General features: G+C 40.5%; 1 protein-coding gene across 3 annotated transcripts in view; it reads right to left on the bottom strand.

Moving 5' to 3' along the window:
- The window catches only part of CNTLN (centlein), a 276,250-nt gene that overhangs the window by 199,316 nt on the left and 61,187 nt on the right, over positions 1-15,747 (bottom strand). Inside the window, exon 1 of one of the 3 annotated variants that reach the window (XM_074953437.1) lies at positions 8,528-8,984. The exons of the other annotated variants lie outside the window; for them this stretch is intronic. Within the exon in view, the coding sequence (XP_074809538.1) occupies positions 8,528-8,674 (147 nt within the window). The 5' untranslated portion in view covers positions 8,675-8,984. Of the gene's footprint in view, positions 1-8,527; positions 8,985-15,747 lie in introns of those variants that run through there. 3 annotated transcript variants of the gene reach the window in all.

The raw sequence follows: 15,747 nt of genomic DNA, 5'->3' as shown, positions 1-15,747 counted from the left end.
TCTTGTTACTGTATCACTATTTAAATCATACTACGAATTGTAGCACTGTGTAACATATTAAAGTAAGGGAGGGCAGGGAATTCAGAACTGAATATGTTGTTGCTCCTGGACACAAGAGCCCATGAAATACAGAATCAAACAGAAATTATTTGGTCTAGTCTCGGAAGATGAAATGGTTTGCAGAGTTGATATTTTTGGTTAGGGATTAAGAATAAAATGGACTACTTTTGCACTTTCATTTTTAGGATATCTGAATTCTAGCCAAAAAGTGAAATTGTCTCTTCTCCACAATTCATGAAAATAATGAGAAACAACGATTAATTGAGAGAAATAAAAAATAGTATGATACAAATCAGTTATATTGTGAAAGTAGTAAGTCTAATGGAATTTGCAGCTCAAAGCAATTAAGACACTGTTTTGCAAAGAAAATACTTTGTGTACTGTACATAATAAAACCTTACAGCTGTTAGAAGAAACCCACGGTTCCCTGCTAAATTTTGCACTTTTTAGTCTCTTAAAATATTTATTTTACAGCCTCCCAGATCATAACTGAAGGCTACTACTTCTCATTTTTATTCAAAAATCTAATTTATTATAGTAACCATCTCTAAAAAGTTCACATTGCATATATAAAAAATTATAAAACCTAATGTTAAAAGAAATATTTTCACTGGTTTTGTCTGTTTTTTAATGAAGGTGAAATTTTGCTTGGATTGAAACCTTTTCCTGCAGAGTTGACAATACTGTGGTAGTGCTTAAGAGCCAGACAATGAAAATGACTGGAAACAAAAGTAAAGCTGGCTTGTTTATTTTCATTGTTGACGCTATAATAAATGTATAAGGTAAGCAATGAGCACCAAAAGGTGAAAAATAAATTAGATTGTTTTTAATTGTCCTAACTGGTAGCATGGGTAAGGAATATTTTTAAAACAAGATTTTTAACCTGACAATGTGCCTTGTATTAAATTAAACATTTAATACTGAATCACAGCTCATGTCACAGACATGAAAGAAACAGAGAACATTTATGCTGAGCATTCAAACCTAAACATAAACATAAAACTGGTAATGGTACCATACTTAGGGTCTTGAAATTTACGCAAAACCTACTAGCCTGAAAACTAAGCCTACCAAACAACGTGAAAAATAGCTGCCACCACACAACTGAAAGCCAAATCCCTGGCAATTACAGGACCAAATTGTGGCACCTTGGGGAGCAGTACAGGAGCAGAAGTGGGTTCTTTAAAGCCATTACACTTCCCGACCATCACCTCACACAGGTGGGCAGGAGAAGCAGAGACTGCCCAACACCCTGGTAAGTGTAGATGTGCCTGCATGCTAAAGAACATGTGCTTCACCTGCTCTATACCCAGCACAGATTACTCCTCCGTGGAGCAGCTGTGGAACCAGGATGGAGATTGTGACTCAGGGAGGCTCATGGAGTCACAACCTCCTGTTCAGGCTTCTCCTAGAGCAATGCAACAATGTTCTGCTCCTTACTCTGAACTAGGGATAATTAACCACTAAAGAAATAAATCACTTGCATGCTGTTTATTTCATACTGTATTTAATCGTAACACATTTGCAATTTAAAAAATAACACATCACATATTAAGTAACTTACTACTAGTGCTGAATCAAATAATGAATGTATTCATCTCTCACATTTGATTAATTCCATCTGTATTAATCTAATAATTTCATCAGCATTACTTTAGTAATTTCTTTCCTGATTATTAGTATTTGACCAGCCAAAGAGCTGCATGGATACCAGAGAAAAATACCAATTAAAAATTATTTGATGAATACCATTAAAATTAATCAAATAATACATTTGTTGAATACTATTCAACCACTCCTTTTACTTCACCCCTTTGTGTTTGTTATATCTTCCTTCCTTTCTGGTCTTCACTCCACTTCTGCTTCTCCCCCCCTCCCATCCGGTCCCCCATAATAGAACATGGTGTATCTTTTTCTGAGCTGTCTTCAGTGTCTGCTTCCTCTTTTCTTTCTATCATCCTTTGCTTTATGTAGACTTATCTCTCTCTCTCTTTCCCTGCATCATGTTCTCAACCTCCTCCCAAATATCTTTGGTCATTCCTTTCTTCTCCCAATTTGAAGTCTCCCTCACCTAACTTTGTGTGTGTTCGTGTGCTTCCTGGCTGCTAGCAGCATGAGAGTTCTCTGCTACTTTACACCTCACCAACCTCCTGGCTCTTGTGATGAGCAACAGTATCTACACTACTGCACTGAGCTTTCTGGCTGCTGCAACCGGGGTGCTTCTTTCACTCTTAATTTTCCCAGCCTGTATTCTTGAGTACCCTACTCCAGTAAATAGCGTCACTGCCCACCTGCCTCTGCTGTTGCTTACAACTTTCCCAAAGTTGACAAAAATGAAACTTGCCAGTTTCACTGCTGCCCAAAGGGTTCTGAAAATAGCAGAGCTCCACCCAATCCCCCAGTGACATGAATTCCTTCACCAGTGGTATAACGTTAGGGCTGATCACTTGGAACTTCAACCAGCACTAGAATGGGTGACACAAAAACAAGGGACATCCCCATTTCCATTTTCTCCAAGAATCAGGCCTACTGTGTTTTCTTACATGTTCAATTGCCCCCATTCCAGGATATCTTTGAAGATTCTTCTGTAGTTCCACAGACAGGAGAAGCATTTGAATATTAAAAGCATTACATACTGTTTAATTACACTTATGCACTCCAGGAATCATTTTGCGGCTGGCTTGTCTAATGGTTAAGTGATATCAAGGGAGAACGACCATCACCAAAGCTAAGTCAGTTTGTATATCACAGGTTGAAAATATTTAAATTTTCTTAAAGAATAAATGTTCCTTAACAAGTGGGCTTTTAATATTTGTTTTTCCTGGTGAAAATTCTTACTTTATCATGCAGAATACTTTCTATTATAAAATCCAGGGCAATGATTCTAGAATTTGGAGAAAGTTTAATGTTATATTGAATAATGTATTTGCTAACAACAGTCTTTTCAAAGAAGTGAAAGAAAAATGATAAAGAGGGGAACTGACGAGTCTGGAGAAAGGGAAAGATGGAAACTTGAAACTAGGAAAAAAAGGGGAAAAGAATGTGGAAAACCCAAATTCTTATATCTTTAAATCTGCAAACCAAAAAAGATACTGTTTCTGTCTCATTCCTGTCAACAGAGATTCACAGATGTGAAGATACTGATAGTTAGTTTGTTATAAAATAGATTTTGAACTGATAATTTAAAGTTGAACCAAATGGAATGATGTTTTACCTATTAAGCTATTAAAAAAATAATCTATTAAACAATAATAGAATACTATTTATTTAAATATTGGTGGATGTTTTCTACATTTTCAAATATATTGATTTCAATTATAACACAGAATACAAAGTGCACAGTGCTCACTTTATATTTATTTTTGATTACAAGTATTTGCACTGTAAAAAACAAAGGAAATAGTATTTTTCAATTCACCTACTACAAGTACTGTAGTGCAATCTCTTTATCATGAAAGTTGAACTTACAAATGTAGAATTATGTACAAAAAACCCTGCATTCAAAAATAAAACAATATAAAACTTTAGAGCGTACAAGTCCAGTCAGTCCTACTTCTAATTTAGCCAATCGCTCAAACAAGTTTGTTTACCTTTGCAGAAGATAACGCTGCCCTCTTCTTGTTTACAATGTCACCTGAAAGTGAGAACAGGTGTTTGCATGGCACTGTTGTAGCCGGAGTTGCAGGATATTTATATGCCAGATGTGTTACAGATTCATATGTCCCTTCATACTTCAACCACCATTCCAGGGAACATGTGTCCATGCTGATGACGGGTTCTGCTCGATAACGATCCAAAGCAGTGCGGACCGAAGCATGTTCATTTTCATCATCTGAGTCAGATGCCACCAGCAGAAGGTAGATTTTCTTTTTTGGTGGTTTGGGTTCTGTAGTTCCCGCATCAGAGTGTTGCTATTTTAAGACTTCTGAAATCAAGCTCCACACCTCTGAGATTTTGGAAGGCACTTCAGACTCTTAAACCTTGGGTCAAGTGCTGTAGCTATCTTTATAAATCTCACATTGGTACCTTCTTTGCATTTTGTTAAATTTGCAGTGAAAGTGTTCTTAAAACGAACAACATGTGCTGGGTCATTGTTTGAGACTGCTACAACATGAAATATATGGCTGAATGCAGATAAAAAAGAGCAGAAGACATACAATTCTCCCCTCAAGGAGTTCAGACACAAATTTAATTAACACATTATTTTTTTAATGAGTGCCATCAGCATGGAAGCACGTCCTCTGGAATGGTGGCCGAAGCATGACTGGACATATGAATCTTTAGCGCATCTGGCACGTAAATATGTTGTGACGCCAGCTACAACAGTGCCATGCGAACGCCTGTTCTCACTTTCTGGTGAAATTGTAATTAAGAAGTGGGCAGCATTATCTCCCACAAATGTAAACAAACTTGTTTCTCTTAGCAATTGGCTGAACAAGAAGTAGGACTGAGTGGACTTGTAGGCTCTAAAGTTTTACTTTGTTTTGTTTTTGAGTGCAGTTATGTAACAAAAAACCCCTACATTTGTAAGTTGCACTTTCATGATAAAAAGATTGCAGTACAGTACTTGTATGAGTAGAATTGAAAAATACTGTTTCTTTTGTTTATCATTTTTATAATGAAAATATTTGTAATACAAAATAATATAAATTGAGCACTGTACACTTTGTATTATGTGTTGTAATTGAAAGCAATATACTTGAAAATGTAGAAAAACATCCAAAAATATTTAATATATTTCAGTTGGTATTCTATTGTTTAACAGTGTAATTAATTATGATTAATTTTTTTAATCACGATTAATTTTTTGAGTTAATCGCATGAGTTAACTGTGATTAATCGATGGCCCTAATCCAAATCCAATAGTTGTAGCGCTTTGAGAATATGGACTCTATTCATTGTCAAAGTTTTTCGAACTACATTCCAGGTAGGCTGTGTCAATTTCAGCATATTCATCTAATTAAAGACTGAGCATGAATTTCAGACCCAGACACTTTCTACAGTGTATAAGCCTTCTTCTTTTTGCTAGTGCGTTATCCAGTAAAGTTAATTTGTAGACCTATTTTTGTGAGCAATATTAGGGGAATATTAGGAGAATATTTTAAATATTTATGTTACCAAAGTACTATTGGATTTTAGGAACAGAACACACTTAGCATTTCAGTCTTGCTTTCCATGTATGTGTTCACAAAGAGATGGGGAATGGACTGAAGGATTAGTTCATGGGCTTTCCCATTTAAATAAAAGGGTTTCTCATACCAGGGAGAAAGGCAACAGCATTTGGAAAAAAAATAATTAAGTATCCTTTGCTGGAAATGTTTATATTTTGTTCCTGAAAAGTACATTGACAGTAGAGACCTTGTTGTGGGCTTCAGGGCTCTTCTCCCTTTTGTATTTTGAGAGGCTACTAGGCAACAGATGCAATCTTATATATTCCAAAGAAAAAACATTCGTTCTTCAGAAATATTATTATGAGTCACAGGGACAAATCATCTCTAGCAGGGATGATATCATAGTATCTACAGAGAGGGTGACTCCACTAGAATCGTGGAGATCACCAGTCTTTCGTTCATTCCTTAGAGAACGTAATAAGGGGCTCCTGCAAATCCTCTCTCTGTCAGATTGCTGCCTGTTACATATTCGTGTACATAAATTTTACACTCTGAGCACCCTTGAAAATTTCCAAGATTTTGAATGATTCTATTGATTCTGTGTTCCATGTTTTAAAGGTCAGCAATCTCTGAGAAAACAGGAGAATTGTTCAAACCGGTGGAACTCTAAGTGCATCCAGTGTTCAAGTGTGTAATGTATGTTCCACTTAGACTATTTTTGTTACTCTAACACAGCAGCTCTCAAACCCTAAGTGGGTCGTGAACCCATTTTAATGGGGTTGCCAGGGCCTGCTTAGACTTGCTGGGGCCCAGGTCTGAAGCCTGAGCTCCACCATGAGGGGATTAGGCTGAAGCCTGAGGGCTTCAGTCCTGGGCAGCGGGGCTCAGGTTACAGGCCCCCTGCCTGGGGCTGAAGCTCTTGGGCTTTGCCCCCTACCCATCCAAGATGGTGGGGCTCGGACTTTGGCTTTGCCCCCCCCCCCACCCAAGGCAATGGGGCTTGGGTAGACTCAGGCTTCAGTCCCCTCTCCTGGGGTTGTGTAGTAATTTTTGTTGTCAGAAGGGGGTCGCGGTGCAATGAAGTTTGAGAACCCCTGCTCTAACAGGTCAGCAGCAGAAAGTGAGATGAATCTTCTGGCAGCAAATCTGATGCTGTTTTTCTGGTTCCTGACTGGAGAGCGATACCTTAGCCAGGAGAAGGTTCTGTGACAGCTGGGAGGATGGATGGAGATCTGGAGGCCTAGCAACTAAAAGACAGACAGCTGTTCCTGCTAGTGTATCTAGGTAAATGACCTGGACCCAAACAAACTGGCAATTCCTATCTTGGCTAAAGAGTAAGACCTCACATATATAGAGTAGATAAGAACATGTACAGCACGTAAATAAAATTACACCAGACCCGACTCCATGACAGCAATTCCTCTCCAACAACAGAAACTGACCGGGTGCAAGGCTCTGAAATCAACCACCCAGCTGAGGTGCAACCGTATAATACCAATCACTAAGGGTCTGTCTACACTGGATGAGTTATAGTGCCAGCATTTACAGAGCCACTCAGAGAGCGCTGAAGGAAAACCACTGTTGTATGTTCACACTGTCAGCTGCCTGCGCAATAGCATGTTCACACTTGCGGCACTTGCAGCAGTATTCGGAGCGGTGAACTCTGGGCAGCTATCCCACAGAGCACCTCTTTCTCTTCTGCCGCTAAGAGTTGTGGGAAGCCAGAGGGGGTCGCACGGCATCCTGGGTGTTGCTCCAATGCCCCATGATGCATTGCTTGGCATCCCAGCAATCCCTGTGCTTCCATCCGCATTTGGCACCATCTTTCAATGGTTTGTGTACTGCGCGCTCTGCCTCTTTGGTCTGCAGGAATGGATCCTGCACTGTTGACCGGTATGATGCTCGCTCTGACCAACATGTCACGAGTAGCAGTGGAGTTATTGCTTAAACTACAAAGGAAAGAGGAGTACAGCAATGATCTCACCAGGTGTACTAGCTACGAAACAAGATTGCTTCTGGCATTCACGGAGATGCTGACCACAGTGGAACGCCGCTTTTGGGTTTAGGAAACAAGCACTGAGTGGTGGGATCACATCGTCATGCACGTCTGGGATGACAAGCAGTGGCTGCAGAACTTTCGGATGAGGAAAGCCACATTCATGGGACTGTGTGACAAGCTCGCCCCAACCCTGCGGCGCAAGGACACGAGAAGGAGAGCTGCCCTGCCACTGGAGAACCGTGTGGTGATTGCACTGTGGAAGCTGGCTACTCCAGATTGCTACCGATCGGTTGCTAACCAGTTTGGAGTGTGAAAGTCGACCGTTGCACTCGTGCTGACGGAAGTGCGCAGGGCCATTAATCGCATCCTGCTCTCAAAGACTGTGACTCTGGGCAATGTGCGTGACATTGTGGATGGCCCTGCACAAATGGGCTTCCCTAACTGCAGAGGGGCGATAGATGGCATACATAGTCCAGTTCTGGCACCAGATCACCGAGCCACCGAGTACATTAATTGGAAGGGGTATTTCTCTATAGTTTTCCAGGCACTTGTGGATCATCATGGGCATTTCACAGACATTAACGCAGGCTGGTCTGGAAAGTGTTCTTTCGGAACATTGGCCTGTTCAGGAAGCTGCAAGGAGGGACTTTCTTCCCGGATCAGAAGATCACCATAGGTGAAGTTGAAATGCCCATTGTGATCCTGGGAAACCCCACTTACCCTTTAATGCGATGGCTTATGAAGCCATACACAGGGCACCTTGAAAGCAGCAAAGAGCAGTTTAACAACAGGCTGAGCAAGTGCAGAATGACTGTTAAGTGTGCTTTTGGCCATTTAAAAGCCCGCTGGCGCGGCCTCTACGGGACGCTGAACATGGCCGATGACAATATTCCTATGCTTATAGCCGCGTGCCGTATACTCCATAATATTTGTGAAGGAAAAGGTGAAAGCTTCACTCAGGGCGAGACTGCTGAGGCTCAGTGCCTAGAAGCTGAATTTGAACAGCCAGAGAGTAGGGCTATTAGAGGGGCACAGCACGGGGCCATAAGGATCAGGGATGCCTTGAGCCGGCAATTTGAAGCTGAAAGCCACTAATATTTGTTGCTATGCTTGGGATTGCAGTGCTTATAATGCTAAGAGGCGATTGTGATTGGTGCAGATGATTCAATATAAAGGTTTAAGATAATTGTATGTTGCTCTTCAGGGCTCTGTTTGCTTTCAATTAATAGAATAAAGATGGTTTTCAAACCAACACAATTCTTTTATTAAAAAACAACAACCCATGGAGAGTGACAAACAAAAAAAACACATTAGCACTGAGGGGGGTGGTTTGATTCCCAAAATCAAAACCACTTACCACGGGCCTCCTCTCGTGTTTGCGCTTCGCGAAGCTCCGACAGCTGTGACTGGCTAGCCTCCTCCGGGGTAGAGAAGAGCTCCTGGCTGCATGCATCTTTGACTTCCAAGTCATCCTCTGCCTCTGAGTCCCCCTCCCCCTCCACATCCTTGTCCAAGATTTCCTCCTCCTGGCTCGGTCCGCTCTCTACTGGCACGTGAGCTACTGAAGCATCCACAGTGGACTTCACAGTGGAGGTGGGGTCACCACCGAATATCGCATCCAGCTCTTTGTAGAATCGGCAGCTTGTGGGCGCAGTACCAAAGCAGCGGTTTGCCTCTCATGGCTTGTGGTAAGCGTTCCACAACTCCTTCTGCACTGCAGCGTGTCCCAGTCGTGGCCCCTTTCTGTCATGCATCGTGAAATCTGTCCATAGGTATCATAATTCCTATGGCTGGAGTGCAGCTGGAATTAGACAGCCTCCTCTCCTCAAATGCTGATGGGGTCCAGCAGCTCGACATTGCTCCAAGGGGGATCGTCTGGTGTGTGGAGCAGGCATGGTCACCTGGAAAGATACGTGGAGACCACTGCACGCATCACTGAACAAACAGGAAGGGGACTTTCAAAATTCCAAAGGAATTTACGGGGTGGGGATGATGGTTGGTTACCTGAGGAGAGGACAGTAAAGTTCAAACCGATGACCAGAGAGGCAAGATCATGAATTGTGGGACAACTCCCAGAGACCAATCGCAGCACTGTAATCAACCAGGGTGTCTAGACTGGCACTGCAGCACTGTACCCCCAGAGCAGAAAACTGTACGCCTCTCGTCTTAACTGAGGGTTCTCTATAGCACCCATCCCAGTAGCACTGAAGTGCTTCCCTGGTAAACTATATCTAAATGCCAAAGTCCCTAGAAGACTTCAAGGAGTTCTCTACCTTGACATTGCTTTGTATACTCTTTTCCTTTCTGAATTCTCACATCTGCTCATTTCACACACCACAAGGAAAAAGGTAGAGGGAACATCACTCAGGAACCAGAGCAAGGTGGAAATAGGAACCCAAGCTGGAAAGGGTTCAATAAAGAGTTGCTAACACACACAAAATTAAGTAAATTACCAACTGCCTTTGCCTGTGTGGTTGGTTTTGCATTTTATTTCTTCTCCTTGTGAATAAGCTTGTGTAAGAAAAGAGTGTGGGAAAAGGCTAATTTTCTAGAACAGAAAATGCTGGCAATGTTCCTTAAAGACTGACCTGCTCTGGTACAGATCCATGAGGAAAGTAGCAAAGAGATACACACAGCTGAATACCACAATAGTTGAAGAGACATAACATAATCTCCTGTTTCAGGTCTCTTCATAGCATTCCATAGGTGAGAACAATTACCCAGATTTCATCCACTCCTACAATGTAAATTGTGATTGTGGAGATGCCAGGAATGACTATTTCCACTCAAGAATCACTTTGCAACAGACACTTCACATTAACTCAACTCTCACTAGTTCAAATACAACATGACAGAAAAATTGTCCATTAAGATTTGGACAGTTTGCCCCTCAAGAATTGGAAAGAAAAAAGCAACAAGACCTAGGAAAATTCCTGAAGGTTTACATGTGGTCTAAATTCCAAAGGCAGCTAACCGGGTGGTCTAGAAATGGATTTTCTCCAAACAAAACCAAAAGGAATCTGTTACCACTGTTTAGTTTAGCTGAGGAGAATCAAAGGGGTATCTTTATATACAGTATGATTCAAGAATCCTCCAGACAAGTGGGCAAACAAAGAAGGAATACATTCTGATCCGATCGAGCAATTTGTTCGATGTCTGAGACCACATTTGTCCCACAATTCATTCTCGTTTTCTTTTCACACGGCAAATTTTTAGCTAAAATGCAATACAGTATTGATTTCCTCCGTGATAATGCCAAATTATTTACTGGGAAGTACTACTGCTGTTTACATTCCGTTAAATCAACCAGTAAAGGCAGGAGAGTGTCATGTTAACTTGCAGTTTAACAAAACAAGGTATGAAACATTTAAAAAATTACTATCTACCTTAAATTTCATTTTTCTACTAGCTGTGAGAGAACATAGCTCAACAAGCCCTATGGTGCTGTAGGTTATCATAATTCTCTGTAAATATTTAATGTTAACAAAGAAACAAACTACAGGTGTTTAAATTAATTTGCATTTTCATCCACTATGAATTTAATGCAATGTACCAGTACTTAGGAAGAAAGAGGTGGGAGCAGATAACTTAATTCTTTGATGTTAGGAGTCAGTCTTCGAACATGACAGTACATAAATTAGCACATTAGCATCAGAAGCAGTGGACTGTTTGATCTTAATGAAACTTACCAAAACAGATCATACTGTAGATACCATCACTGAGCGCTTATCCTTAAATGAAATAATTTTAGTTATCACAAAGAAACATGCAAAATGCCAGACAACTCTAGATTTTTTTTTAAAGTAGTGTAATTGTTTTCCAAAAATCTAATTGTCTCTTTCCCCGATGTCTATTAACTCAACTTTTAAATCTGAACAGAAAGTCACTGATGCTGTAGGGTCTCCCTGAGTCTGCAGAATATCAGAAATTAAAGCTCTGAGACATGCAGAACTACTCCTTTTCATCTCAAGAGAGGTTAATTGTAGAGGCTAATGATGGCAAATCAAATGACAACTATATCCCTAAGAATCATTTTAGTAGAAATATATAGCTGACATATTTATCCATCATTATTGCCGATAATGAGCTAAGGTCGCAATGGCCTAGCTAACTGCTATCAAAAGTTGCTGGAGTGAGAAAGGAGGAATTCAAATCCCTAATTCCTCCAAAATTGAAGTCATCTCCATGCCTTGTAGTGGAAAGGGAAGACGCATCCCATCTCCAGCAACAAAGTGCTCAACTGCCTCCTGGGTACCACAACCAAAAAACACCTCCTATGCCTTCACAGATACCAAAAAGTCCAACAGTTCCCTACCCAGATATCCCACTCTCTCCTTCCTGCAACCAAAAACTTGTAAATTGCATTTACATGTTTTCAGAGCAGCACAATGAAAGTAATCAGTGATGGAAAAAATTCTATTCAAAATGTTGCATTAAAAAAATTTATATTTCCACAGAAAAGGTCTAACAAACAAAATGAAAAATTCATTTTGGAGCAAATCAAAATTTTAGTTTCAGTTTTATTCAACTCAAAAGATTTTTAAGAGTTTAAATATGCAAGTAGTTCTTGCTCTCTCTCTCTCTCTGTGTATATAAATTTTATTTCAGTACTTACACACTTTTCCAGTAGAAAAAAATGAAAGTTTTAGAACATATTTTCTCCCTCTCCAATATTTTCACTTTTTTCCAACTTTTTCAAGTGACAAAAAAATAGAAGAGTAAGAGTGGACTTTTTCCTCCAACTTATATTTAAAGTTTTGGGTTTTTTTCTCTGCCCTTTTCCACTACAAAATAAAAATAAATGGAAGCGAACAAAAAAAAAATACACCAATAATACTTCTTAGTTGTATTCCTCTGTTCTCCTACATAGTGATTTTTCTAATTGTATTACTGATTTTATGCAAATTTCTTATATGAAATTCAAATGTACATATACATATTTAACAAACAACATTTCCAGTCACACATACATATATCCCTCCCTCCCTCTCTCCAAAGAAAAAAGAAAAAAAAAAGAATCAAACAAAAAAAATCTGCTCTCTTTCACATGACTTTTCATTAGATTATTTAATTATTTCAGGATGTAGGGTACATAGAAGAAGTGATGTAAATAATTCATAAAATGTTATGTTGTAGAAGTCATTTGCTATACTGTCCAATTTGTACATTGCTCTCTCATATGAAGCTGATCTAGAAATTAAGTATATCCAGTCTGCTACTGAAGGTTACATATAAAATTTTCCAATTGTATCAGTATACTCAGTTGTATCATTGAAATATTAATACATACAAGTATCCTGTGTTGGTAGTAGTACAAACATTTTCTTTTGACAGTATTTTTTCTCCCATAATTATGAACATTTTGCACTGAACATTATCACATCTCCACTACAAATTTGAATTTCTCAAATGTATTACATGTAACCTGCAATGGAGTCCAATAGAGGTTATGCAATATTTCTAACTCCACACAGTACCTAAATTAAAAGACCATCAATTTCACCTTTCTCAGAGAATCATCTATGGAGATCTGTCCTGACAACCCTAGATTTATTAAGTCTGTATACACACAGAATCACACACATATCTCTTAGAACTAGACTCTTCCCAAAGGGAGACTAGAAAATCCATGTAAAACTCAAAAAAGTAAAAAAGAAGACTGAATGATCTACAACTGATTAAAATGTTGCATTAAAGCAACAAATATTATCGGTACAGTATATTTTCCCTTTAAATTCCTTTCTTCCACAATTTAGCCCTTAGGCAGTAAAGATTTATGTAGCATTGGCAGTTTTAAAGAGTAATAAACACAGGGGGAGAAACAAGAGGGAGAAGGTTTTTTGTTTTGTTTTTGTTCATACCACTATAGGGTTTGTTTTTCCCCAGTGCCTTTTGCTAGGAGTCCCAGAGAGTAAGTAGCCTGAGGGGTGTCCCAAAGAAAAAGAATAAGAATGAAACTTCAACAAGCAGCTGCAATAAAGCCAGTACCAACATGAATGGAATTTTTTTGTTTGTCTGTTTGTATTAATAATTGAGAGGTAAAAATTACCTCCTAGCAACCTTAGATATAAACACAAGGTAACCTAAAGATGCAAGTAAAGAAGAAAATCTTCAAATAAAATGGGCCAATTTAAATAAGAAACATCCTGGAAGAAATAAGAACTTGAAGAGTGCCCAGGAGAATTCAACATCTTCTTCCTCAGAACCATTATTTATTATTAACTACTTGTATTGCAGTAGAGCTTGGATGCCTCAAGCAAGATCTGGTCCCTTTCGTGTTAGACACTGTACAAACACATAGTAAAAGACAGTCCCTGCCCCAAAGAGCTTTTAATCTAAATAGTAAAGACAGTCAAACAGTGTGAAGTGAAACTGAGGCACAGAGATGGGCAATGACTTCCCTAAGGGAACACAGCAGCTCAGTAACAGAGACAGGAACAGAAGCCAAATTTCCTGGCTCCCAGCCCAGTGCTCTTTCCACTACACCATGCTTCCTCGCATACAAAACTAGGTGTTACAACAAGGAGACACTAAAACAGGATTCCCTTTTAAAAGACAAATCCAAATAATAATGTTTTCTAAATGTACAGAGTGAGGATCTTGTTACTCTCTGTGATGGAAACATCCCTGATGCAGGCAGAGGAGACCATTTTGCCTTGGATCATATGAATCATAGAAGATTAGGGTTGGAAGAGACCTCAGGAGGTCAACTAGTACAACCCTCTGCTCAAAGCAGGACCAACCCCAACTAAATCATCCCAGCCAGGGCTTTGTCAAGCTGGGCCTTAAAAACCTCTAAAAATGGAGATTCCACCACCTCCCTAGGTAACACATTCCAGTACTTCACCACCCTCCTAGTGAAATAGTGTTTCCTTATATCCAACCTAGACCTCCCCCACTGCAATTTGAGACCATTGCTCCTTGTTGTATCATCTGCCACCACTGAGAACAGCCTAGCTCCATCCTCTTTGGAACATCCTCTTTCCCCTTCAGGCAGCTGAAGTTGCTATCAAATCCCCCCTCACTCATCTCTTCTTCAGACTAAATAAACCCAGTTCCCTCAGCCTCTCCTCAGAAGTCATGTGCCCCAACTCCCTAATCATTTTCCTTGCCCTCTGCTGGACTCTCCCCAATTTGTCCACATCCTTTCTGTAGTTGGGGGCCCAAAACTGGATGCAATAATCCAGATGTGGCCTCATCCATGCTGAATAGAGGGGAATAATCACTTCCCTCGATCTGCTGGCAATGTTCCTAGTAATGCAGCCCAATATGCTGTTAGCCTTCTTGGCAACACAGGTACACTGCTGACTCATATCCAGCTTCTCATCCACTGTAATCCCCAGGTCCTTTTCTGCAGAACTGCTGCTTAGCCAGTCAGTCCCCAGTATCTAGCAGCGCATGGGATTCTTCTGTCCTAAGTGCAGGACTCTGCACTTGTCCTTGTTGACCCTCATCAGATTCCTTTTGGCCCAATCCTCCAATTTATCTAGGTCACTCTGGACCCTATCCCTACCCTCCAGCATATATACCTCTCCCACCCCCCACCCCCAGCTTAGTGTCATCCGTGAACTTGCTGAGGGTGCAATCCATCCCATCATCCAGATCATTAATGAAGATATTGAACAAAACCGGCCCCAGGACCGACTCCTGGGGCACTCTCTTGATACTGGCTGTCAACTAGACATCAAGCCGTTGAGCCAACGACCTAGCCAGCTTTCTATCCACCTTACAGTCCATTCATCCAATCCATACTTTTTTAACTTACTGGCAAGAATACTGTGGGAGACCATATCAAAAGCTTTGCTAAAGTCAAGATATATCACATCCACCACGTTTCCCATATCCACAGAGCCAGTTATCTCTTCATAGAAGGCAATCAGGTTGGTCAGGCATGACTTGCCCTTCATTAATCCATGTTGACTGTTCCTGATCACCTTCCTCTACTCCAAGTGCTTCAAAATGAATTCTTTGAGGACCTGCTCCATGATTTTTCCAGGGACTTAAGTGAGGCTGACTGGTCTGTAGTTTCCCGGGTTCTCCTTCTTCCCTTTTTTAAAGATGGGCACTATATTTGCCTTTTTTCAATCGTCTGGGACCTCCCCAATCGCCACAAGTTTTCAAAGATAATGGCCAATGGCTCTGCAATCACATTAGCCAACTCCTTCAGCACCCTCGGATGCATTCAATCCGGCCCCATGGACTTGTGAATGTCCAGCTTTTCTAAATAGTCCTTAACCTGTTCTTTCACCGCTGAGGGCTGCTCACCTCCTCCCCATACTGTGCTGCCCAGTGCAGTAGTCTGGGAGCTGACCTGGTCTGTGAAGACCGAGGCAAAAAAAAAAAACATTGAATACTTCAGCTTTTTCCACATCATCGTCACTAGGTTACCTCCCCCATTCAGTAAGGGCCCACACTTTCCCTGACCTTCTTCTTTTTGCTAACAGGCCTGTAGAAACCCTTCTTGTTACCTTTCACATCCCTTGCTAGCTGCAACTCCAATTGTACTTTGGCCTTCCTGCTTACACCCCTGCATGCTCGAGCAATATTTTTATACTCCTCCCTAGTCATCTGTCCAAG

This window comes from Natator depressus, chromosome 5 (genome assembly GCF_965152275.1).
Source record: "Natator depressus isolate rNatDep1 chromosome 5, rNatDep2.hap1, whole genome shotgun sequence".
In the NCBI taxonomy this organism is placed as follows: Eukaryota; Metazoa; Chordata; order Testudines; family Cheloniidae; genus Natator; species Natator depressus.
The sequence above is the reverse complement of the archived record's forward strand: the minus strand, read 5'-3'. Positions and strand labels throughout refer to the sequence as shown.